Source organism: Eretmochelys imbricata, chromosome 18 (genome assembly GCF_965152235.1).
Source record: "Eretmochelys imbricata isolate rEreImb1 chromosome 18, rEreImb1.hap1, whole genome shotgun sequence".
Lineage (NCBI taxonomy): Eukaryota > Metazoa > Chordata > Testudines > Cheloniidae > Eretmochelys > Eretmochelys imbricata.
In genome coordinates, this window is record NC_135589.1 from 5,320,629 (window position 1) to 5,347,452 (window position 26,824).

General features: G+C 45.5%; 1 protein-coding gene across 1 annotated transcript; it reads left to right on the forward strand.

Moving 5' to 3' along the window:
- Positions 1 to 499: 499 nt before the first annotated feature.
- On the forward strand, positions 500 to 26,824 carry LACTBL1 (lactamase beta like 1). Its single transcript, XM_077837633.1, has 7 exons — positions 500 to 583; positions 2,964 to 3,108; positions 4,830 to 4,939; positions 12,401 to 12,558; positions 18,386 to 18,633; positions 22,335 to 22,440; positions 25,846 to 26,824. The coding sequence occupies exons 1-7, from the start codon at positions 500 to 502 to the stop codon at positions 26,822 to 26,824; spliced, it is 1,830 nt and encodes a 609-aa protein (XP_077693759.1).

Genomic DNA, 26,824 nt, shown 5'->3' on the forward strand with positions numbered 1-26,824 from the left:
GACATGAAGATGCTGTCCATCACAAGGGTTAATCGCCTCCCTGCACAAATGCCAAGAGGAGATGAAGACGCTATAAATAGTTCACAAAGCCCAGCTGGTTTCAGCCCCAATTCACACACATGGCAGAGAAGCATTAGACAGAATTAATATTCTATCTCACAGGCACTTTCAACCCTGAGAGAGTGAAAAGCAAATTCCACTCTGGCCCTGTAGCTTTAATGTCCTTGCTGGGGAGGGGGCGGGGGGTGAACGACACTTTCTGGAAGCTCTGATTGGGTTAAATGGACAGAGAAACACAGCGACAAAGGAACAGTCAGCTAGAGAGCAAAGATCACTCCAGGCACTGCCAGAGAGGCCATGCAGCTCCTCCCTGGGACGGGAGGTTGCAGCTTAGAGCATGGCGAGACAGGGTGGCTGGCAGATCTCTGCTCTGCTGTTGCCACACTTAAGATCAGCTAGCCTGGATCGGATACATCCAGCATATTTGTGCTTCCTGGCAATGGCCTGTGTGACTGAGACATCATCTGAGGATGGTACAGACGGGAGCTGTGAATCATGTTGGGCCTTAATAACTTGTGATAAGGTCTGTCACCAGCTAAGTGACACACAGAAGTGTGAGTATTAATTCACTGGAAGGGATACAGGGAAATATTACACTGCGTGGTGTAAGAGAAGGGTTTAATAGGGGGCGACTTATCTGAACCTCTCCCCAAACTTTGGGGGCTCAGAGAAAATGGGACATGGATCAAATCACCCTGCAGATCTCCTCTCCCACTTGGGACAGGAATTGTATGGAATCTCTGTTGCTGAATAAGAAGAGACAGGTAGAAGAGTGTATTTCCCCACAGACTGGGTTGGGAGTTATTTGTGGGTAATTCATTTCCTGTAAATCCCATGGAGAATGAATAGCTCTGTGCAGTCAGTCAGATTTAAGCGCTCAGCACCCTAGTGAATGGCGAGAGATGTCCCATTTGTGTTACTATGTAAGTGCCATTTGTCTCTGGGTTTGGAGAGCAGGACATAGTCGCTGGTGCTGCAGTGGGACTGGTGTGTGAAGAGATGGGACTGGAAGTGCAGGGCACTTGCCTGCCAGGGGAGGTGAACGAAGGTGGCATCAGGTGAGAAAGGTTTGGGCGCCCTTCCCTTTTGGATCAATGTCTAGTGGGCTGGGAAAGTCCGAAGTGCATGAAGTGAGCAGATTGGGGATTACCTCCTCCCCCAGAGATTAAACCAAGAAAATCCCATTTCACTCTGACGTCAGGGCCCTGGGAGTCACCGGCAGCAACGGGGTGGGGGAAGAAGCTAGGAGGAGACAGTCTGGGCAGGAGGCATCAGTGAAAAGGCAGTTTTACCATGTGGGAGCTAAAAATGAAAAGTGAGGGCCCTGGTCTGCACTCTCAGCTCCTACAGCAGGAACATGGCATCTCCTTGCAGCTCTAAGGAGCAGCTCTCCAGCATGGACTAACAGATGGGTAAGAGTGAGCTTTGTCACTCAGGACTGGGGCCGGGGGCAGTGTGACCCTAGCAATGGACCTGGCTGATAATAGCTTAGGGTCTGATCAATTCCTTCCACCTATGTGAGCCTTTGCTCCTGTCAGCTAGGGCACAGTATGTTTCAGTGTAGCTTGGGGCTTCACTGTCTCTCTCTGAGCTGAGCAATGTAGCCCTGGCTTCTCTTTTCTCCTTCTCCTGTATCTATTTATCCTCTTTCCATCACCATCTTCTCTTGCTCTTTCAGACCAGGCCATCTGGACTGGATGGCCTTTGTCCTTCCTCTGTATGTCATTCTCGCTCCTCACCCCTTCCTCTTACCCTCTCCCCCCTCCCCCCCCCGCTGCCTCCATCAGACAGATGACCTGACATCACCCTTCCTGGTGCATGCTGGTTCCCCCTGCCCCCCTTCCTGTGGGAAACTAGGTCTGTGACAGATCCAGGATGGGGTCCTTTTCTGGTACATGCTGCTTTCCTTAGTGTTGATGGGTGTTCCCTGGCAGGTGAGAGCTGTCCTTGCTCAGGCAGCTGGAGCGTGGAGAATGCAAGTGTTCTGGCTGTCAGCTCTTTGGTCCATCCAGCATGCAGCAGGATGGGTGATGTCAGGACACATGGCTGATAGAGGCAGCGAGAAGGGACAAGGGCTGTTACCTTCCCACTTAGGGATGGAAGAGCCCAGAGTACTATGCAACTTCAAAACCTGCTGTGGAAATGTTTGAAATAGACCAAAAGGTTTCACAAAATATTTGTAACAAACATCTGTTCATATTCAGAAAGTGCCCGTAAGCTTAGGAGGGGGGAAAGGGGCTAAGTGCTGATGGGATCTGGGTTCCCCTTCAGGATCCTCAGTCACATGGGCCAGAGCGTGAGAAAGGTACCTACAAGTCTGACCGTGGCTTTCTTAGTTCCCTTGTTACATGAGAAAGAGCCCATGCACCAATGGGTTTGGGAGAAATCCTGAATCGGCCGTCCTAGATTCCAGTCCTGGAGAGGAGACCAGGCTACAGTATAGTCCCCGGGGACTGGCTCAGTCTAACCTGATTAAAGATAAGTGAGATGCAGACAATTTAATGCAACTTTTTGTGTGTGTGCATCTTGCATGCAAATGACATCGCACACGACATGACTCAGACTGAAGGTGTGGTGGGGATGCTGGGAATGAGCCATGATTATTCTGTACCGAATAGGCCATGATTTAATAGCATGAGCTCGCATACTGAAACCCAAACCAGTTTTTAAGCAACTTCCAGCACCAGCTGCATCAATGGTGGCATAGATTATTCACAGAATTTCGTGGCATTTCAGCTGGACACGTTATAAGCTGTCTATTAATGCTACAGTGATTGCACCAGGAACTCATGTCCTTGTCTGTAGATCATGTACATACCTAATTTATAAGCATGGGAGGCAGTTCCTCTCTCTCTGTGTCCTATAAACAGTACCACTGAAACCCCCATGTCTCTTCTTTGCAGCAAGCCTCCAGAGGGCGGAGTCTCCTTAGGCTCTTGATGATGGAAGTGAAGTGGATCCACGTGGCACTAATCTTCTTTTCCCTGCTCTCTGTGACCATGATGGGCTGCTTCCTGTGGCAGTACAGCCTCCCCAAGGAGGAGCCTGGTGAGTATCCAGCAATCAGCCTGCACACAGTGGGTCTCAGAACCCAGAGCCCAATGCCATTGAAATCAAGAGGTGGTTGTTTGAATAAACTCTGCAGGGTTGAGCACTACAGATAGTTGGTTGGACGCTGCAGGGGAAGTAGTAGATACGGCTCTCCCTCCTGCCCTGTGCACTCAGAGCCTCTCTTTCATTACACACAACCTAATTATTTGCCCAGTGGGTTCAGTGAGATGGAAGGGTCTAACAGGTGTGAATGAGATTCCAAATGAAAAACAAAGAAAACCTGCCAGTGATGATAAGAAAGGGTTGCCTCAGGAAGTCAGGGTCTACACTCAGAAGCAAAGTCAGGGGTGGTGAGTAAGGTGGGGCATGATAAGCCCTCCTAAGCCTAGCTGGATTCCCTTATACCTGCTAAAACCACGCTGGAGTAATTTACATCCTAAGGAGGGAGTCAGAAGGTGCATGTTAAAGCTGTGGGTGGCTACTTTAATGTACACCTGCGTACCCCCTCTTGCTAGCAGCGTTACCTGCTACTCTTCTCTCCTGGCCCCTTGCCATATGGGTCATGCCAGCTTAGACCCCATAGATTCACTTCGACTTCCTCACACTCAGTTATTGCAAACTCAGTAAGACAGATTCAGAGGCAGCATGTGCAGGGATGTAATTCATACACTGGTAAGTGGATGTAAGGCTAAGAGAGCCCAGAGAGTTACAGAGACACTTTGAAGGGGTCAGAAGAAGACATTACACCAACATAGACTCCTTCTAAACTCACTTGGACTCACCTCTGAGTCTGGATCTCACTTTCTTCTTATGGGGTTGCACTGGTCAGAATCTGCCTGGGGTTTCACGGTCATTGATCCACAATGGTCTCAGCCCAAAAGTCCTGCAGTGATATTTCTCCTCTGCTACACAGCACCACAACATGGCACATACCCACCCCAAAGGGGTAAAAGAAGGGGAAATCACAGGCATTTTCTTTATAATGTGTAGAGCTGGGGAGCTGTGCTTCAGAAGCTCACTGGAATCTGATGGGCAAATATTGGCCCCAGGTAGGAGAGTTCCCATTTTCCTTAGGAAATAAGAGTTCTTCATTTGCACCAAAAATTTAAAATGAGGAAGAAAATTATTGGGCCCCTGATTTCTCCCTGGCATGGCAGATGGTCAGCTGTTTCTGTGGGTGGCCCCATGTGTCCAATGTGTTCTGGTTTGGAGCTGGTTTGTTTCCTTAGGTGTCCAGGTCACTTTCAGGCAGTATTCACAATATTTACTGGAAAAGCTTATTTCCATTTGCTGCTTCTTTCCCTCCCTGTGGAGTCACAGTGCCCAATTGATGCTCATGGGGAAACTTTGGGCCACAACTTGGTCCTACTGAACTCAACAGCAAAACTCCTACTAACTTCAGGAGGACCAGGATTGAGCCCTGTGTCAACTATGCTCTCTCTGCCAGCCCGCTGTCACTAGTACACTCAGTCAAGGATTTCCCTCATGTACTCAGTACCTCGCTGGGGTAGATTTGAAAGTGCACCAAAAACATGTCGTGCTGAAATTCTGTGTGAGTTGTAGGTCTGTCAGCCCCTCCTTTGCTTTACACAAGGCCTCTTCAGGCTCTGTAAGGTCGGTGGCCTCATCCGCACTTCTTCATTCTGTGTAATCTTCTATGTAAAACATGTCAGCAAACCCATCTGCTCAACCAGCCTCCTCTCTGGAACTGTTTCCAGGCCCATCTGCAATGGAGGTGAGATCAGAAGCTATTCAGATGTGTCCCCGCTATCCAGAACCTGTACCACTGGACCACCCAATCCCAATCCTGAAGGATGCGCTGGAGAAGGTCTGTGGGAATGGCATGGATGGGGGTGTATATGTCTTAACCTCAGTGACCTGTAGGTGTAGGGAAGAGAGTCTAGGAATGTAGGAAGGAAGAGATCTGGGTTCTTCAGTCTCCTTCAGTCTCCAGGGTCATATTAGGACAGGTGACTGTCTCAAGTGTATCCAGGACCAGCTGAACTCTAAGCCCTCCAATAGTCTTGGTTATCCTCTGGATAACACAGTAACAACAACATCCAGTTTGAGGAGCACAACTCCACACTTCCCTTCCTGTGGCCTGACTCCTTCACAGGAAAATTTGAGTGTCTCTCTGTGACTTCAGTGGGAAGCACTTGTATGTGTGGAAAGGTGAGCAGGGCTCTGGGAAAGAAGAGACAAACTACCAGAAGCTTCTGGAGATTAGTGTGCCCCTCTGATGTAATTCTTATTCCTAATTACATGGATATATAAACAGAGGAGTTAAACAGTTAAACAGAGGAGTTACACTTCATGTTCTTAAAATCACCATCTAGCAGGTGTGTTTCCAGTGGGGTCCTGCATGGATCGATTCTTGGCCCTACACTATTTAACATTTTTATCAATTACCTGGAAGAAAACATAATCATCATTGATAAAGTGTGCAGATGATACAAAAATTGAGGGGAGTGGTAAATAATAAAGAGGACAGATTACTGATTCAGAGTGATCCAGATCTCTTGGTGAACTGGTTGCAAACAAACTATGTGCAAGTTAATATGGGTGAATATAAATGTATGCATCTAGGGACAAAGAATGCAGGCCATACTTATAGGATGGGGGACTCTATCCTGGGAAGAACTGAGAGTTTATATTCACTAAGAGATGGGGTTTAGGAAAACATTCCCCCAATGGGATAGATTGTTATAGATTGTCTATAATTGCCCGTTGATGATGGCAGACCAGGTGCCAGCTCATTCCAAGGCCCTAGGCCACACTGAACAGTTACAAATTCATAGCTGGGAAACCAGTCTGGCTTATCTGTGTGTTAGTGTTATCAGACTAGATATTAGATGTTAAGTTGATAAGAATGTGCTTAGTGTTTAGACTTTATAAAATGCCTGCAGGATGCTATGTGTATTGATCTCACTTACAACCTCCATAGCCCATGGTATAAAGGTATATTGAGTGTTTGCATTGTAAACCTCTGTATTTGTGTAACTCACCAAACAATAAAGAAGCATTAATTAAGGTAAAGTGCTGACCCTGCATACAAGATGGCCTATTGAAGGCAAATGAGGTGATGTGTAGCATCAAAGGACAGAGACCCTGTTGATGGCATTCCTAACTCCCTCCAGGAAGGAGAGATCTACAATTTATCCCATCATTTGGGACCCTTGAATGGAGGGGTTTAAAGTCCCTGACAAGGAAAATCTCTTTCATCCTGTCTGGATTCTGAGAGGCAAAGATTACTAAACATAAGCAAAAGAGATCTCCATGCTGCTGGCATGGGTTAGTCCTGAAAGATATTTTGACTTGACAGATTACTACAATGCTGTCACCTTTTGAATCACAGTCTGAACTCATTTGTGTCTATATGCTTGCTTGCTTGAACCCCTAAATAACTCTCTTATTTCTTTTTCCCAGTTAATACACATTTAGTTAGTTTATTACAGGATTGGCTAAAAGTGTTCTCTTTGATGTAAGATTTAAGATGCAAATTGACCTGGGGTAAGAGACTGGTCTCTTGGGACTGGAAGCAACCTGAATATTTTGTGATTTTTTGTAAGTGACCATTTATAGAATCATAGAATCATAGAATATCAGGGTTGGAAGGGACTTCAGGAGGTCATCTAGTCCAACCCCCTGTTCAAAGCAGGACCAGTGGCCTACTAAATCATCCCAGCCAGGGCTTTGTCAAGCCTGACCTTAAAAAACTTCTAAGGAAGGAGAGGTTTCAGAGTAACAGCCGTGTTAGTCTGTATTCGCAAAAAGAAAAGGAGTACTTGTGGCACCTTAGAGACTAACCAATTTATTTGAGCATGAGCTTTCGTGAGCTACAGCTCACTTCATCGGATGCATACCGTGGAAACTGCAGCAGACTTTATATACACACAGAGATCATGAAACAATACCTCCTCCCACCCCACTGTCCTGCTGGTAATAGCTTATCTAAAGTGATCATCAAGTTGGGCCATTTCCAGCACAAATCCAGGTTTTCTCACCCTCCACCCCCGCACACACAAACTCACTCTCCTGCTGGTAATAGCCCATCCAAAGTGACAACTCTCTACACAATATGCATGATAATCAAGGTGGGCCATTTCCTGCACAAATCCAGGTTCTCTCACCCCCTCATCCCCCTCCAAAAACCACACACACAAACTCACTATCCTGCTGGTAATAGCTCATCCAAAGTGACCACTCCCTACAATGTGCATGATAATCAAGGTGGGCCATTTCCAGCACAAATCCAGGTTTTCTCACCCCTCCACCCCCATACACACACATACTCACTCTCCTGCTGGTAACAGCTCATCCAAAGTGACCACTCTCCCTACAATGTGCATGGTAATCAAGGTGGGCCATGTCCAGCACAAATCCAGGCTTTCTCACCCCCCCCCCCTTTTTTCCCGGGGACACACACACACACACAAACTCACTCTCCTGCTGGCAATAGCTCATCCAAACTGACCACTCTCCAAGTTTAAATCCAAGTTTAACCAGAACGTCTGGGGGAGGGGGGGAGGGAAAAACAAGGGGAAATAGGCTACCTTGCATAATGACTTAGCCACTCCCAGTCTCTATTTAAGCCTAAATTAATAGTATCCAATTTGCAAATGAATTCCAATTCAGCAGTTTCTTGCTGGAGTCTGGGTTTGAAGTTTTTTTGTTTTAAGATAGCGACCTTCATGTCTGTGATTGCGTGACCAGAGAGATTGAAGTGTTCTCCGACTGGTTTATGAATGTTATAATTCTTGACATCTGATTTGTGTCCATTTATTCTTTTACGAAGAGACTGTCCAGTTTGACCAATGTAAATGGCAGAGGGGCATTGCTGGCACATGATGGCATATATCACATTGTTGGATGTGCAGGTGAACGAGCCTCTGATAGTGTGGCTGATGTTATTAGGCCCTGTGATGGTGTCCCCTTGGATGAGCTATTACCAGCAGGATAGTGAGTTTGTGTGTGTGGTTTTTGGAGGGGGGTGAGGGGGTGAGAGAACCTGGATTTGTGCAGGAAATGGCCCACCTTGGTTATCATGCACATTGTGTAGAGAGTTGTCACTTTGGATGGGCTATTACCAGCAGGAGAGTGAGTTTGTGTGTGGGGGGGTGGAGGGTGAGAAAACCTGGATTTGTGCTGGAAATGGCCCAACTTGATGATCACTTTAGATAAGCTATTACCAGCAGGACAGTGGGGTGGGAGGAGGTATTGTTTCATGATCTCTGTGTGTATATAAAGTCTGCTGTAGTTTCCACGGTATGCATCCGATGAAGTGAGCTGTAGCTCACGAAAGCTCATGCTCAAATAAATTGGTTAGTCTCTAAGGTGCCACAAGTACTCCTTTTCTTTTTAAGGAAGGAGATTCCACCACCTCCCTAGGTAACGCATTCCAGTGTTTCACCACCCTCCTAGTGAAAAAGTTTTTCCTAATATCCAACCTAAACCTCCCCCACTGCAACTTGAGACCATTACTCATCGTTCTGTCATCTGCTACCACTGAGAACAGTCTAGATCCATCCTCTTTGGAACCCCCTTTCAGGTAGTTGAAAGCACCTATCAAATCCTCCCTCATTCTTCTCTTCCACAGACTAAACAACCCCAGTTCCCTCAGCCTCTCCTCATAAGCCATGTGTTCCAGTCCCCTAATCATTTTTGTTGCTCTCTGCTGGACATTTTCCAATTTTTCCACATCCTTCTTGTAGTGTGGGGTCCAAAACTGGACACAGTACTCCAGATGAGGCCTCACTAATGTTGAATCGAGGGGAACGATCACGTCCCTCGATCTGCCGGCAGTGCCCCTACATATACAGCCCAAAATGCCATTGGCCTTCTTGGCAACAAGGGCACACTGTTGACTCATATCCAGCTTCTCATCTACTGTAACCCCTAGGTCCTTTTCTGCAGAACTGCTGCCTAGCCATTCGGTCCCTAGTCTGTAGCAGTGCAAGGGATTCTTCCGTCCTAAGTGCAGGACTCTGCACTTGTCCTTGTTGAACCTCACATAGTCCAACTTGCCTGGCTGGCAAGATACACTGGAGTGTCCAAGGGGACTGTCTGTGACTCCATTGTAAGACTATGGTAGTACTTTGGGAGCTCACATTTGTTACTGGGTTGGTGAAATCTATTTCTAGAACATACCAGCAGTTTGGGATGTCCACCCTGGTTTTTGACAGTCTGCTCTGAGGTTGGCAGTCTTGGTCATGAGCCACTCCAGACAGCGTGCCAGCCCATTACTGGAATTCTTGCACCTTCTTCTGTAGAATCTAGTATTGGCCAACATCAGAGAAAGGATATTGAACTGGATGGCCCATTGGTCTGACTGCGCATGGCAATTCTTATATTCCCTTGAGCTCTTTATTGGGTTGGACATGGCTACATGGATACCTCTCAGCATTCCTTGCAGAAACTAAATGTAGGGTTGTATTTGGCCAACGGTCTTCCACACTCTGCTCCCTTGGGGTGCTGATGTGCCAATCAAGGCCATATGGGGTTATCATGGGGTAAAAGTCAGGTCTCCAGGGAAGCTGATCTCTCCATTGAAGTTGCACAGCTGCCAAGTGTCAGGCATTTCATAGGGTTTTTCACCAGCTCTAGTAATGAGTATGGGGGAGGGGTTTGAGTGAGTGCAGGGGAAAGGGTTTGGGGTGAGCATGGGAGGGGTGTGTGGGCTAAACACTGTCCTGTGTGATGGGTTTGGGAGTGAGCACTGTCCTGTGTGATGGAGGCTTTTATCCATAACAATTCCAAGTCCTTTACAAAGCCATTGTATGCAAGAGTCCATCACTGAGAATCACTTCCCTGAGGAGTGCAGTAGCTTCTAACACTGCTCAAGCATGTGCACAGTGGAGCAGAGAAAATCTGGTCAATCCAATTGATTCTGCAAGTAAAAAAGAGATTCCAGATTGGAATTTGAACAAGACACTGGGACTGATCCGCTTGATGTTGTAAAAGTGCCATGGAATCTTTTAATATCCACAAATGGTCAGGACCTTGGCTTTATGCATCTTCCACCCTAAGATATTAGTGTGAGGACTCACATTTCATAGAATCATAGAACCATAGGGTTAGAAGGGACTGCAAGGCCCATCTAGTCTAACCCCCTGCCAAGTTACAGATTTATTATATCTCAACCATCCAAGACAGATAGCTATCCAGCCTCCTTTTGAAAGCCTCCAGTAAAAGAGCTTCCACGACTTCCTGACTCCCAAGGCAGTCTGTTCCATTGTCGTACTGTTCTGACAGTTAGGAAGTTTTTCTCACAGGTATTGAGTTTTATTTTTCCCAGTGGGTGCTCCACCCCTGCTCTGCCCTGAGGCTCCGCCCCCTCCCCCAAGGGTCTCTGCCCTCCTGTAAGTGCCTCCCACCAGTGTCTGAACAGCTAATTGGCAGCCCCCACCGAACAGTTGCGGCTGGTGAGTGCTGAGCACCCCTTATTTTTTTCTGTGCGGGCTTAAGCCCCAGATCACCCATGGAGTCAGCACCTCTGGTTTTTCCTGAGGTTTTAATTTAAATCTGCCATGCTATATTTTGAATCCATTGCCTCTTTTTATAACAGCCTTTTAAGCATTTGAAGAGCATTAATCATATCCCCCCATAATCTCCTATTTTCCAAAGTAAACAAACCCAGTTCCTGTGGTTTGCATTTCATCCCTTTGATCATATTTGTCACTCGCCTCTGGATCTTTTCCACTTTCTCTACATCCTCTCTATATGTTGGTGACCAAAACTGCACACAGTGCTCCATCTGAGGCCTACCCAGCACCGAGCAGAGCGACACTATTACCTCCCACGACTTGCATGCTATGCCTCTCTTAATGCAACTTAAAACTGCGTTTGCTATTTTTGCAACAGCATTGCATTGCTGACTCATGTTGAGGTTGTGATCCACCTCAACTCCCAGATCCTTCTCAGCACTGCTGCTGCCAAGCCAGTTATCCCCTATTTTGTATTTGTGCATTTGGTTTTTCTTCCCTTACATTTATCTTTGTTGAATTTCATTTTGTTGTCTATAGCCCAGTTCTACAATTTATCAAGATCCATCTGAATTTTAGCTCTGCCCTCCAAAGTGTTGGCAACCCCCTCAGTTTTTTGTCATCTTCAAATTTGATCAGTGTGCTCTGTATACCTACATTCAGGTCATTAACAAAGATGTTAAACAACACTGGACCCAGAACACCTGCCTGTGGAACCCCATTTAAGACCTCCCTCCAATCTGAAATCATTCCATTAATAGTTACTCTCTGTTTGCAGTTCCTTAATCAATTATATATCGATTTAATGGTCGTTCTTCTGAGCCCGCATTTCTCCAGCTGGCTGATTTGAATGTCATGTGGGACTGTGTCAAAATCCTTGCTGAAGTCCAGGTATATTATGTCCACCGCATTTCCCCCATCCACCAAATCAGTTACCCTGTCAATGAAGCTGATGTGGCATGATTTGTTCTTGGTAAATCCAGGCTGGCTGCTAGTGCTCACCCCTTCGTCCTCCAGGTATTCGCAAATTGAATGTTTGAGACATTGCTCTCGTAGCTTCCCAGGTATCAGCGTCAGGCTGACTGGTCTGTAGTTCCTGGCTCCTCCTTTCCCCCTTTTAAAGATGGACACTATGCTAGCCCTTCGCCGGTCTTCTGGGACCTCTCCTGTCATCCATGAGTTTGTAAATATTATTGCCAGTGGCTCCAAGATTTCTTCAGCTAATTCCTTCGGTACCCTTGGATGAATAGCATCAGACCTAGCTCACTTGAATTCATTCAAATTGGTCAGAAGATCTCTGACATGTTCTTTACTTATCCCAGTCTGCATCCCTTCCCCTTTATTGTCTATGGTATGTGAGAAGACTGCACATCTGGGTTTCATACATTTCCTATTAAGCACTTTGAGATGTACTGGTGAAAAGTGCTATATAATAACTAGGTATTATTATGGGAATTTTATCTTTGTTTAAATAACAAGGTTTGCAGATACGCAGATGATGGGAACCAGCTAATAATCAGTAAGCAAGGGTACAGAGTAGAGATGTAGAACCGTAGAAAAACATTAAAGAAATGATGGGACAGTCAAAAGCAAAGATTTTGTGAAAAATTCAATTTTCAGAGACAGATCATTGATTAAAAATGCTTTGTTTTAAATATTTGACTTATCTTTGTACAGAGCCATTTGCTCACCAGTAGATAAATGTAATTATCCCTGTTCACTGTGAATGCACTGTTGTATTGATTCATTCCTTTGTCCTACTCTGTGCTTGCCTTCAAACTCCTCACCACTTTCTAATCTTCTCCTAGGTGGACATGCTTCTGCGCCACAAAATCCATAGCCCAAGCCTCCCTGCCATGTCTGCCATTGTTATCTACAATGACACTGTGCTCTGGACAGGCAACTTTGGGAAGAAGAATGGCTCTGACCCCTTTTCAGCGATGCCCAATGAGTACACCATTTACAGGTGGGGTTTGCAAGTTAATACAGCAGGAATTGGGTATGATTTAGCTATTGGGTTAGTGGAAAATTACTCCTTTTCTTTCTGCGAATACAGACTAACACGGCTGTTACTCTGAAACCTGGAAAATTACTGTCACTATGCCTCGACAGACAGCAAGTGGGAGGGATGTATGCACTGCATATCAATTCAATTACATAAATACATTCTGAAATCTTAAAAAAACCCTACTTCTTCCAAATGTGGGGCAATAAAAATGGAACAGCCATCACAGATCCTCCCTTTAATGTGTGCCAGGTGCAGTTACAATGCAACTGTCTTGTTTGCAATGTTGTTGTAGGCATGTTGGTCCCAGGACATGAGAGAGACAAGGTAGGTGAGGAAATATCTTTTATTGGACCAACCTCTGTTGGTGGAAGGGACAACCTTTTGAGAGTCACAGAGCTCTTCCTCAGGTCTGGAAACAGTAATCAGAGTGTCTGAGCTAAATACAGGATGGCACAGATCATTAAGCATAAGGGTTTCCCACATGCTGTAGGAGACCATCTAAAAGAGCATTTCCTGCTGATGAAGCACTGTCCAAACCAGTGCTTCTCATTGTTAAAACTTTTGTCGTTCGGGGTTTTTTTCCCCCCCCACCTCTGAGCAACAAAAGTTTTAACGATGAAAGTGAAGTGTAGACATAGCCTAAAATGAAGAGATTGTGGGGGAAGGTTGGAGCAAACAGCTAATCAACAGAGGGCAGTGGTAGTCCAGCCTAAATTGGAGAAAGTTCTCCAAAAGGCTCCTCTCTGTAGTAAGTCCATGTGAAGGGGAGGCACCACCTGGTTCCTAGTACCTCCAGATTGTGAGGGGTCTCCCCTGCACAACTCTGGGTTTAGCGGGTTTTGTGGGGAGGGGTGCCCCCAGCTGGGTCCCATTTTACCACACCACCCCCAGTGCTGCAGACTCTATAGTTAAGGCTAGACAACAGCTTCTATTATCTTCCCATCTTAAACACGCTCTCAGCTTACTGAAGCATTTACCATTTGGAATGAAACTTTCAAGGCTTGGTTTCTGCATGCAGGTGGATTTAATTTTATTTTTTAAAGTTTGGGCAACGTCAGCTGTTTCTGAGTTCCATCAGAGTGAAAAGAAATATTTTTTCCACTGCAGAAAAACCTAATCACCATTTTCTGTACAGCACTAGAGCAAGTTATCTAATGCTTGAAACTTGGCCTGTGCATAATCCATACTGAGGTGTAATGCTTTTGCTGACTTGGGGTAAAATGGGGTTCATTTAGCAAAGTAATGAGTCCTGTATTTGGGAAATGTATCCTGAGCATGCTCAGTAGATGAAGCCAGTATGGACATACTCCTTCCCCCAGTGAAGTCAATGAAAGGTTAGTTGTTCTCTTAAATGTGCGAGAATATGTCCTAGATGAGACCCTTCGAAAGAGATGCCCTACACATGCGCATGAAGCAGGGTTTCATATCGTCTTTGCTAAATTTAAATATTTATAACTTTAAATCTATTGAACTGATTTTCCTCAAACTTGATTTTTTGGTTGATCTCATTAAAACTTAAAGGTCAAGCTAAGTCTGATGAAAATCCCTGGTAATTTTAAAGTTATGAACATTTAAAATCAGTTTGTTAAAACTTTTGCCTTTGTTTTTTGAGCCATTCAAAGCTGCAGCAATTCAGAGCACCCTGAGACTCTGCAGCACTCCCGTTTTGGATTGAGCTAAACTGAGTTAGGATGGTCCAGAAATCGCTGACTTAAAACAATGATATCGTCAAAATGACTAAATGTGGCTTGTCTTGTCAGTCAGTTTAGTGAAGTTATTCACATTTCAGTTAATCACACATCTTAAAATGGGATGATCTAAACTGAAGTCAGCTTGAACCTATTCTGTCTTGAACCCTGCCCATCCTTGCCTGGCTGCTCAGTCTTACCATGAACCCATCTGCCCTTACCCCTCCCTGTTTTTTGCAGTTTAAAATGCATTTCTACTCAGAATGTGAAAATAACAACCTCTTACTCAGCAGCTCTGCTCCTGTGGGCCCAGTGGTGGAAGCCCCACTGACGCTGGTGAGCACACACAATTGCGAGTAACTCTATTGACTTCAATGTGGTTCTGTGCACAATCAGGTGCTCACCAACAAGAATAAACATTGCACATCTAGGTCCTATAAGTATCAGGTAATAATATACCCACTGCAGTGACAAAAATACATTTTTACCTCTCTGTACTCTTTTTTTAGCGTCACGACACAGCTCAAGGGCTCGGGTCCCACCAGCTGTGCAAACTCTGTGAAGGCAAAGGGATGGGGAGAACAAGGGTCACTGAGGGCAGAATTTTGTCTGCAGAACCAATATCCCTGAGGATGATGCATGAGAAGGGAAGACTACAACTTAATTCACAGGGATCATTTGCAGCATTAGAAGTTGGAAAATACGTCCTTTTACATGTAAACTGAGCATACTTGATCCTGAGTTGCTGAGATGTAATAAATAGGAGACCTACAATGCCATTTTTAGACAGCCACTTTTTCAAGTAGAACTATCCTTTAAACTGCTCTGTTTAGTACTTTAGAGCAATGTATGTCACTTCAAGGCCTTTGATCCCTTCCAATGGCAAACCACACATGTTGGGGAGGGCAGCAACGGAGCTGGAATGTGTGCATGGGGGGGGAGAGGCATACACTTCCTTCAGGATTTTGTAAAATGCACACATACAATACAAGGGCAAAATTGTATATAGTCCATGCACAGGTATGAAAAGGATTACTTAACCAGCACTATTTTGCCTTTAGTGATAACCTGCCCTGTAATTAAGGGGTGTCCTTGATCTGGCAAAGAGACAGCTAACAAAGAGTAGGTTTCAGAGTAGCAGCCGTGTTAGTCTGTATCAGCAAAAAGAAAAGGAGTACTTGTGCCACCTTAGAGACTAACCAATTTATTTGAGTTAGTCTCTAAGGTGCCACAAATACTCCTTTTCTTCTAACAAAGAGTAGAAATGGTTCATTTTTAGCATGGGAAAAGATTAACCATGATGTACAGGAAGGTTCTATTCTGAGACCAGTGGTGTTTCATGTATTTATTAGTGGACTGGAAAAAAGTGAGTAGTGAGGTGCGAAACTGTCCTGATTATTCAGGTTAAACTAGCCTAGAGAAGACTGTGAGGAGCTTCACAGGGAACTAATCAAGAATCAAGCTAGGTAAATAAGCAATATGACAGATAAAATTCAATGCTGATAAATACAAAGTTATGCACATTTAAGGGAAAATTTGAATTACTCATACACCTAGAGGCTTTAAATTAACTATCCCAACTCAAGAAGAAGACCTGGGCATAATTATGAAAAGCGGTGTTAAGATGTGTAAGATTAAAGGAAAACAGGTTGTTTTGCCATATTAGAAAATCCTTACAATTGTTTAGTTGAAAAGCCCTAGCACCTTCATGCTTTGAAGCAGGGACTTAACCTTAGGGAGATCTCCCTGCTGTTGCCATTAACATTCCCCCAAACTTGGCCCCAGGTATTAGTCTCCTAAAAATTGCAGTTTGCCCAAGCTCCACAGAGACTTAGCATTTGGCAGCTAAACTAGCCAAAGATTCTGCCTGCACTGAGCATGCTCCAGCCATTCACAGCTCCTACATGTGCCATTCCCACAGAGCAGCTGAACATAGGGGCTGCAAGGGCTGAGCTGGACTTTCCTGCAATTTGGCCTCATCGCTGCCAGGGGCTGCTGTGGTTTGGTGCCTCTCCTGTGCTCTCCATGCTCCTCCGGTGGAACCCAAGCAGCAAGGAGAAAGAGGAAGCCTGGCTGTAGTTTAGGGTGGTGAGAAATGGGAGAAGGAGCTAGGGAGAACAGAAGAAAAGGGGATGAGAGTAGAAGCCAAGGCGGGGGTTTGGATAGGAGCAGAGGAGGGGGAGATAGGAGTCTGGGCAGGTATATAGGCATGGATGGGGGGAGATACAAGCAGAGGGGAAGTGGCAGCAGCCAGGGGGAGGTAGATAGGAGCAAAGGAGGAGGTGGAGCATTGGAGAGGCAGTCAGGCAGGAGCAAGGGAGGAGCAGGGCACGTGGGGGGCAGATAGGAACAGGTGGGGAAGGGGTGCAGGAGGCCGAATGGGGGCATAGATTGGAGAAGAGCGGTAAGGGAGAAGAAGCTGAGGGGTGGAAGCAGGTAGGAGTAAAGGGGAGGAGGGACAGAAGCCAGGATTGGGGGATAGATAGGAGGACACAGGGGATGGAGACAGGCTGAGGGCACAGGGACAGAAGAGTCTATAATCGCTGGAGCCCACTTGTCTCCAGAACCTAGGCACTCAGCTACTATGGTGATGAGTCTGGTGTAGGATCCTGTACAGAATAGATCAAACCTTGGAACTGAACCTAGGTGTTGAGTTTCTACTTTCCTCTGCTGTCAACAAATAGCTGTGAAACTCTCCAGGAAGGTGTGTGTCCAGACTCCCTCTAGTGGCACATGTACATTGAGGAAAACAGCCTATTACTGTTAGCTCAAGTGACAAATATATGTGTGGTGGATCTAAAGGTTCCAACCCTTCTGATGATCCAAGCTGGTGTTAATACGATTTCACAGGATAGAAATTCTGTTTTTTCAGTTTGTTTTCTAAAATCCTAGGAAATTGCATTAAGGTTGCTCTAAAGTCAAGCACTCAAAAGTTAGGAAATACTAGAGTTAAGTTTCCATGCACAACTGTAATTTGACCCCCTTGTGCATATACATTACGATAAAGACTTTAATTACATGATCACATGCTATTTCTTCCACAAGACCCCTGCCTATACATTGATATAAAGTTAAGGCTGCAAAATTAAGCATTCAAAAATCAGATCTGAATGTCGAATACACAACCGTATTCTCTCCACATGTAGATACACATTATGTTACAGTTTTAATGAAATGAATACAATCTACCTTAAATATTCCTGAGTATCTCAAGGGCTATAGAAAATACTGTAAAAATCTATTGTATTATTTGCAAACAATTCTATTATATTATTTCTATTGGATTATTTGATTCCATACGTGAAAGTTGTAGCATAATGCATATGGGCAACCGGGCCAGAGTTATATATGTTCAAGCTTAACTTTAATCTTTCCTGACTTTTGGTCCCTTATTGTTACATTAATGTAGATTATAAATTTAATAAAGCAACAGATAATCAGCTCCTTGAGCAATCTGATGTGCTGAGCATCCCTTAAATGCTGTCCCCTGTTTGGACTTGTTTAGAATAGCTGAGTTGTTCAGAGAATGTTTGGCATGATGTGGTAGCCTGAAAGGTCTTAGCCTCTAAGTTCCCTCTAAGCTTCACCAGCAGGCTATCAAGGGCTGCCCAGACGGAGAGAGGCGCCTCCCCCTCGGCCTTGGGCTGCTGCCATGAGAGAGGGCTGCGGGGAGTCCTCTCTCCCCACCGCAACCCTGGGGAAGCCTGCACCCCAAATCCCTCATCCCCAGCCCCATCACAGAGCCTTCACCCCCAGCCATAGTCCTCACCCCCCGGCACCCAACCCTCTGCCACAGCCCTAAGCCCCACGCCGCACCCTGAACCCCTCAATCCGGGCCGCACCCCAGAGCCTTCACCCCCAGCCAGAATCCTCACCCCTGGCACCCCAACCCTCTGCCCCATCCCTGAGCCCCCTCCCACACTCTGAACCCCTTGGCCACACCCCTGCCACACATCACCTCCATATTGGTGCACATAACAAAATTCGTTCCACACACAGATGTAAAAAATTAGAGGGAACATTGCTTGGCCCAAGGACTAGTTAATGCTGGACTAGTAGCTGGTGGTGAAGCCATGTAACCATTTGTCCCATGACAGGATTGCCAGCATCTCCAAGATCTTCCCCACCATCATGCTCTACAAACTGTGGGAGGAAGGGAAGGTGACATCTCTGGATGATCCTTTGGAACGCTATGCCCAGAGCTTCATTATTAAAAATCCTCTGGGGCGACTCAAGGAATCTGAACAAAGATACACAGCGGATGGGCTGATCTTCCTGGAGAAAGGGTCAGTGCCACTCAAGCCATCACCTGTTACACTGCGCAGGATGGCTAGTCAGCTCTCAGGTGAGAGAACCCCACTCCCAGTTCTTCAATCCTCACCAAATTCTCCAGCTTGACTCTGTGCATCAACATACCATTTAAAACAACAAAACTCCCTGTCCCCAGTGAGAACAGGACACAGCAATGCAAAAACCTCTGTCTGTGTTTGTCAGGTAGTGCAAACAGCCCCATCCTGGTGTCAACCAGGATTCTCCAGCTGCTCCAACAGGCGAGCCGAAAGAGAGCCTCTCTCCAGCCTAGCTATTAGCAGGTGCACTGAGTTGGTCTGTTGTCTGGGACCTGCCTCCCACTGACAGAGCTGTGATGAGTAGGTCTTCCCCTGACTAAGCCAGTAGGAGCTGCTGGATTCCTGGCTGTTTCCTGTTTCCTAATTTCTTTGCAATTCAGGCTTCTGCATTGAAATCAGGGATGAAATGTGAGGCAGCTTCTTGTCACCACAGTTCCTCCCCAGCCCAGAGTGCTGTCACGGTCCGTGAGGTGGAGTTGGGAGGCAGAGAATTGTTAAGCATTGTTTGTTTTGATGGGATATAGCTTCTATAATCGAAATGCTGGCAGTGCGGCCTCCTGATCTGGGATAGCCTGGTGTTTGCTGTCAGGGAACGGCTCTTAATCTGCTGTTTCTCTTATAAATGAGTAACTTTGATATTAAAGTAGCTGTAGATGGCAAGGCCTGATATAATCTGGAAATCCCTCAAAAGGTACGGCTATTAATGCCTGCTGTTAGCTGGTATCAAGTGCTCTGCTTTGACACTCCTTTAGAAGCATGCAGATTCCATTATTAACCCAGAATTAGTGGGCATTGCTATTCTGAGATATTTTGGAAGCAGGTAATCTTGGCATCAGCAGGCAGGGGTTGTGCCTTTGCCTCCATTGCTCTTCCTGTAAAATGGGGATAATGATGCTAACACATCATTGTAAGGTGCTTTAAAATTGAGGGATGAAAAGCACCTTACAGAGTAAACGCAACACACGTTATGCATGTTTTTATTGTCAGCAAGGTGTGGTTGGCTGCACACACCGTGCCCATCTAGTAGTTAGGGAAGGATGATTTTAAAAGTGAATCCAATATCAAATGCAATGTTATAGTTGCACAGTTAAACCCACAAAGTCAGGAAATGCAAAAGTTAAGATTTTAATAGTAACATTAATGCTGCAGTGTTGCACATGATATATATCTTAGCGGTGGCTTTTTACAGCATAAACAGTAATATACAATGCAGCCTCACTACCCTGCATTTCTCTGATCTGCGTGCTGTAAAATCCACTCACACCTCTGAGCAGAGATAGTGCTGGAGTGAAGTGCTAGGTTGCTAAGATTTTGTTATATTGAAATGTACTTATGTATTAATTATACTATGAAATGTTGTTATAAATAATGATGACTACACTTGTCAGATCAGTTAACAAAGTGTGTGCGTAAAGCGATGACCTTGCTTTTTTTTTGGTTATGCTTGTTCACTCCCTAATTTGCAGATTTCAGTACCTTGCTATGAACCTCCCAGTCAGTGGTGGTAATTAGGGAGGCTCTACTGTATCAGTGCCTGACTCTACAAGGGATTGAGCATTACCTGCTTGGTGCTAGGGTTGCCAACTTTCCAGTTGAAGAAAACCGAACACCCTTGCCCCGCCCCCAGCCCCACCCCTTTTCAGAGGCCATGGCCCCCGCTCACTCCATTGAGCATTGGCCGGCTAAACCCAGGGCTGTGCGTTCAAACCTTGAGGGGGCCATTTGGGGATCTGGGGCAAAAATTGAGGATTGGTCCTGCTTTGAGCAGGGGGTTGGACTAGATGACCTCCTGAGGTCCCTTCCAACCCTGATATTCTGTGATTCTATGCAAGTCAGCTATTGTAGCAGCAGCTCCCTGATCTGCATGAGAGATCGTTGGCCTCAACCCAGGCCTACAGAGCCCTGTTCAGGCCTCAGACCACAGCCACCCCGAGCAGCTCACTTGAGTTAGGGGAGAAGGGGGCCAGTGATGCTCTAGCTTGCAAAAGACCCCACAAAGCTCCTGATTGGGTGAGACATCCAGCCCCACCTATTGGCTGGGAAGCTCTACTTAAACCAGAAAAAGGCACAGAAAATTGTGTAATCAACAAGAGGGATCCTTGCTGGCTGTGAGTATGGTCTCTGCCTCCTTGCCTGATGCCTGAGCCCTGCCTTCCTGCTTGTTCCTGGTCTCCTTATCCCAGGCCCCTGTCTGTTCCTGGTTCCTGCTTTCCTGCCTCACTCCACGTCCCTGCTTCTAAAGCCTACCCCAACTCTGTCTCTGCCTCTGACCTTTGGCTTGGCTCCTGACTCTAGCTCCGGTTCCAAGCGCCTGACTCTAACCATTAGGCATGACTGCCTCCACCCTGGTCCCTACAGCCTGCCCAACTCCCCAGGTTAGGATAGATAGGGAACCCGTGCATTGATCTCACAAAGAGGGAGGGGCTTCATTACACTTTGCGCACATTGTATGGCCTTTTTTATACAGGTCAGATGAGGATCACAGGGGTCCCTTCTGGATTAACAATCTATGACTCTGGGCAAGTGCTCACTGAGCTTGATGCAAACAAGTAATTTTTCTATTGCTTTTACCCTCTCAGTCACAAGTTCCCCCCAAACTATGCGCAGGCCCTAGACCTCTGAGGATTCTGCCCATGACAAGTTCCAGTTCTACACTTCCAGATCCTCAGTTTGTGTAAATCATCTCAATGAAGTCACTGCAGCTATGTTTTGCTGAGAATTTGGCCTCAGGGGGTTGTTTAATGGAGCCCTGTTCTGAAAAGTGTGGTTAAAATGTATTTTATTTCTAGTGGGAAAAGTGAACTGTTTTCACTCTCCTACAACTCAAAAAAGTCTGGAGGAATTTAGCACAAACTGAAACAAAAAATCACTTTGGGACAGAAACAAGTTTGGAAAATTTCAGCCCCCACAAACGGATGTTCCTGACATTTATAAATATATGACAACTGGGGATGTAATGGAAACTGTTTTGCAGGAGCTCCTAAGCTAATGGAACATGTTCACCTGAAAGCTCTGGCTGGGATTTACTGAGCCCTTTCGATCAGCCTTTCCTTCCAAAAGGCTCTTGCACAAGCCTGGATCCAGCTAGGGTTTTATAATATTTCAAGACATTTTACTAAAAGGAAGCAGAACAAGTTTGGCAGAAAAGTGTGGGTCAGCTCTTACCTTGTTACCCTGAGTGATTCGCCTCTCCCCAGTATAGCTCTGTGCACTGTACTGTACTGAAGGATTTTTTTCCCTGGGTCACATATTGGCAGAGATCCTGGGGTGGGGGGTTGCAGTCCTCTGCAGCCTGGGGCACGGTTGACTTGCTGGTTTAAACTAATGTAAATGGTGGATTCTCTGTAATTTGAAGTCTTCAGATCATGATTTGAGGACTCCAGTAACTCAGTCAAAGGGTATAGGTCTATTACAGGAGTGGGTAGGTGAGGTTCTGTGGCCAGCGATGTGCAGGAGGTCAGACTAGATGATCACGATGGTCCTTTCTGACCATAAAGTCTATGGGTCTATGAGTAGTAGCACATTTGCTGTGTCTTTGGTAGAGAGTGTAATTAAATCACTGTTGTTTTCCTTTGTCTTTGACTCTACCATTTTGGATCATTATTGACCAAACTCAATGAGTGAATCTTGATGTTATCCTAACGAAAATCATTATTTGTCTGTTGCTGTTTTATATCCTATTGTTCCAATGGCACAGGGCTGCCCAGGAGATTGCGGTCCACCAGTCTGCTGTGGAGAGGAAGCACACAAGATGCTCTCGCTCTCTTGAAGGATGATGTTCTGGTAGTTGACCCAGGAACCAGGTCAGGTGTATGCATGACTTACACTTCTCTTGGCTAATATCTGGCGACTGTAGCAATGCTTAGCTGCTAAGGAGTCAGAACCAGAGCTGCAGGTGGTGCAGGCAGCTCCTTCCTGTTACAGTACAGTGCCTGCAACCCTCGCTCTCCTTTAACATGCATCATTCACTCAAGTACCATTAGATATAGAGAGAGAAGACAAAGTGGGATAGTTTGGAAGTCAGCATTAGCAACTAGTGACAGCACAGTCAGCAGGGATGCAAGGCCATTCTGCCGTGTTAACCCCGGGTCTCATGGCTGATCTGTGTCTGGTAGGAAAGGACAGGACAGAATTTACATCTGTAGTGGAGAAGGCTCAGGCTGAGGTCTTGGTGATCCATTCCAGAAAAAAATCAAGTTGTCAGATAAAGAAATTACATGAAAATCAACATATTGTCAAAAATATCTATAAATGCCCATTGCAATAAAAAACCCTATTACAAGACCATTACCTGGGTTTGCAAAGTCAAGCACTTAACAGTTAGAAAATGCCAAAATTTAAGTTGCCTGATAATAGAGGCCTCATCAATCTGGGAGACAAAGGCAGAACAGGATCCAGTGGCTGGAAGCTGACAGTAAACACATTCAAACTTAAACTTTGCATATTTTTAGTGAGGGTAATTAATCATTGGAACAACTTGCCTAGGGACATGGAGGATTCTCCATTACACAGAGTCTTTACATGCAGAGTGGAAATCTGTTTCTAAATGATCTGCTCTAGCTCCACCTGAAGTTATGGGTTTGGTTCAGGAAACTCTGGGTAAAATCCTGGCCAGGCAGTCAGACTACATGAGCATAATGGTTCCTTATGGCCTGCAGATCTATTAACCTGTCTCACTCCTCACTGAGGTACATGCGTGCCTCCAGGATCACTTGCTGGTCTCTGAGCACCTTGGTACTTCAGGTGTCAAAATTATTTTGATTTTTTCTCTTGCTCATACACGCCCATAACATTCTGAAAAGATAATCTTTTCACAGGAACATTTCCTATCTTTGCATCCATGCAATGGTAACATTTTTCTGGGAACTCTGAACAGAACATTTTCAGCCACTTTTGCAATATAAGTGTAAGTAGGAAAAAAATATATTTTCCTGCTGTTTAAAATGATCATCTTGTTTTTTTTTTTCAATTAGTTCAAAAATGGCTGAGCTAGGTGTGTATGGAGTGCCCATTGAGAACTATGGCCATGCCTAAGCATGGAAGTAAAACCTGATTATAAATAACAACATTATGACTGGTTGAAAACACTTCTAGAAAGACAAAGTGTGCCCATGTGGGTTGTTTCTGAAGTGCGAACTTCTCTGTCTTATGTCAATAGATGCCATTCGAGCTTAAAACTTTAAAACAGCTCATGGACTTATAGGACTCAAGCACTTATGCTTCCTTAAGGACGTAACATTGCTGTGATGCTGCCTTGCTGACTCAAAGCAATTTAAGTGCTTTTGCCACCTTAAGGTGGTTTAAATGCTTATGCCATGTTAAGTATGCAAAGCAGCTTAGCTGGGACTTTTATGGCCTGCTCCTGAGAGACATGGTGCACTTTTGCATCTACAGGCCTTCAGCCCTGTCCTTCCTTTTAAAAAAAAACAGTGAAGAGAAATGAAGTGCAGAAAACTGAATGCACTGTCTGCTGAACAACTGAAAACAACAAGGTAGGAAATGCAGAATTAACTGTTCTTGCGGTGATATCTTTTGGCATGTATTGGGTGTAGTATTTCCAGTCTCTATTGCTAAATGTGGACTGTGATATCTACAGGTTCCACATCAAGATATGATGTTTTTTCTAAAAGACATGCTCTAGGAACTTTTGGGGGGACATTCTCTGGCTTCTCAAATAAATTGGTTAGTCTCTAAGGTGCCACAAGTACTCCTTTTCTTCTCTGGCTTGTGTTATACAGGAGGCCAGACTAGATGATCACAGGGCTTCCCTTCTGGCCTTGGAAACTATGACTATTTGAATCAGTGTGGCTAAGTTAATGCTGCTGTTGGAATCCTCCCTTCTATATTTCCTGACTTACCAGCAATTCAGAATGGCAAAACCTCTGCTCCTCTTTCTTTCTTCCTCTGCTCTGCATTCAATCTGCCTGCCCTTCGGCCCTTTGAAAATTTAAGGTGGTTTCAGGGTACAAGAGAGTAGAGTTTGGAAATATCTTTTCTTAGTTCCCGTTAGCACATGATCAGACCACATCACAATCTGCCTGTGGCTTTTATAGAATGCCTAATGCTGTGGAATCTATGGAGGTCAGGGTTCTTGCTGTCACACTGTCTGGAGTGGCTCTGGACCATGAGTACCAACGTCAGGGCAGACTGTCAAAACCAGGGCGGACACCCCAAACTGGTGATATGTTCTAGAATTAGATTTCACCAACCCAGTAACAAATGTGAACTCCCAAAGTATTACAGTAGTCTTACAATGCAGTCACAGGCAGTCCCCTTGGACGCTCCAGTCTATCTTGCCAGCCAGGCAAGCTGGACTATGTGATAAATGGTCACTTACACCAAAAATCACAAAATATTCAGGTTGCTTCCAGTCCCAAGAGACCAGTCACTTACCTCAGGTCAATTTGTACCTTAAATCTTACATCAAAGACAACACTTTTAGCCAATTCTATAGTAAAATAACTAAAGGTTTGTGAGGTAAAAAAAGGAATGAGAGTTATTGAGAGGTAGCAGAGATGTAGTAGAGATGGTAGCAGAGATGTATTAATCTGCCAGTTTCCCAAAAGTCTTTAAGGACTACCCAGCATAACTCTGGGGATCTCCATCTTCCCATTCAGTTATTCTGCCGTGTTAGAATCCAAACAGTCCAGAGATGAAGAATTTTTCCTTGTGTCTGTATTTATAGCTTCTTCTCACAGAAACCAAGCTGACCGCAGCAGTTCCCACCCAGATTCCTTCTTCATAGGATAAGGGGAGAGGGGAACGCAGTTAACAAAGTCTTTGATCCTTGATCTCACACAGTGACTCATCTGTGTTTAATGAACAGAATTTAACATCTTCTTGTAAGACACCATCATTTGCATTACGCCAGGCTTTTTTCTCATTTGATGGATTACTTAGTTACAGAGGTATATACAATGCAAATGTGTGCTGTTACATTATAACATGAGGCATATTTGAGTGAGAACAATACATGCAGCATCCTACACACATTTATAAGACACTAAGCACATTTTTACCAACGTAACATCTAATATCTACTTTGGTGATGCTGACACACCGCTAAGCAAGACTGGTTTCCAGCTATGCCTATGTGAGAGATCAGTGAGGCCTGGGGCCTTGGCATAAGTGGGCACCTGAACTGCCAGCGTCACAGGTGCAACCCTGTTCTGAAGATGACACTGAATTGCATTTCTTTCTCATTTCAGGTGCCATTACAGTAATTTGGCCTTCTCTCTGATGGCCCACGTGTTAGCAGATCATGCCGCCGAAGGGGAGTACCAGCGATGGGTCTCAGAGAATATCCTGGACCGCTTGGGCATGGAGGACACTGGCTTTGATATCACACCACCAATCCGGTCCCAAATGGCCGTCGGGTTCTATAGCAGTGGGCAGCCTGCCCCCCTTTATGACTTGGGCTGGTACAGGCCATCTGGCCAGATGTACTCCACAGCCGCTGACCTTGCCAAGCTTGCAATGGTCTTCCTGGGCACCTACCACCGGCGCCTTTTGGAGCCTGACACAGTGAAGACGATGCTGACACCTCTTTTTAAGTGCTCCAGTGAATACTTTGCCAACAAGACTGGCACACCCTGGGAGATCAATGAGCAGCTGGGCTATGATATTATCAGGAAGGATGGTGACCTCGATGGCTATTCAGCCACCTTCTCCCTTGTCCCCAAACTCCGCTTAAGCTTCATAGTGCTAATGGCAGGGCCTAGGCCCCAAGGGGGAGATATTGTGACTCAGACATATGAGTACCTTATCCCTGCCATGGAGACAGCATTCCGGGAGGCAGAGAAGAGCCTGAGCCCTCCCCCAAATCCCACTCCTTATGTTGGCTATTACACTTACTCCAACCTGACCTTCTATGAGATTAAAGTTGGGCCCATTGGGGTTCTGGTCATGCAACAGTTTGGACCCCATATTGAAGAGCTGATCCCTGAAAATTACCGGACAATCAAGCTCCACCACCTGGAAGACCGAGTCTTCCAGGTGGTTTTTGACAAGGAGTTCCCATGCATTCTGCGGCTGGGCTCTGCCTCAGTCTCACTGGAGACCCAGGATGGGCAGCTCTTTAATTTCTATCCCTTTGACCGCAAGGGTTTGTCTCCCGGGTTTGATGCCCCAGGACTAAACACATACAATGTGGTGCGCATACATCGCAAACCCGTGTTCTACAGCTAA

Bases quoted from the DNA above. Each gene is read 5' to 3' on its own strand.
- LACTBL1 (XM_077837633.1), top strand. From the start codon at position 500: ATGGCCTGTGTGACTGAGACATCATCTGAGGATGGTACAGACGGGAGC. The intron at 584-2,963 runs GTCTGTCACCAG...TCTTCTTTGCAG, and splicing joins CCTTAATAACTTGTGATAAG to CAAGCCTCCAGAGGGCGGAG. The intron at 12,559-18,385 runs GTGGGGTTTGCA...GTCCCATGACAG, and splicing joins AATGAGTACACCATTTACAG to GATTGCCAGCATCTCCAAGA.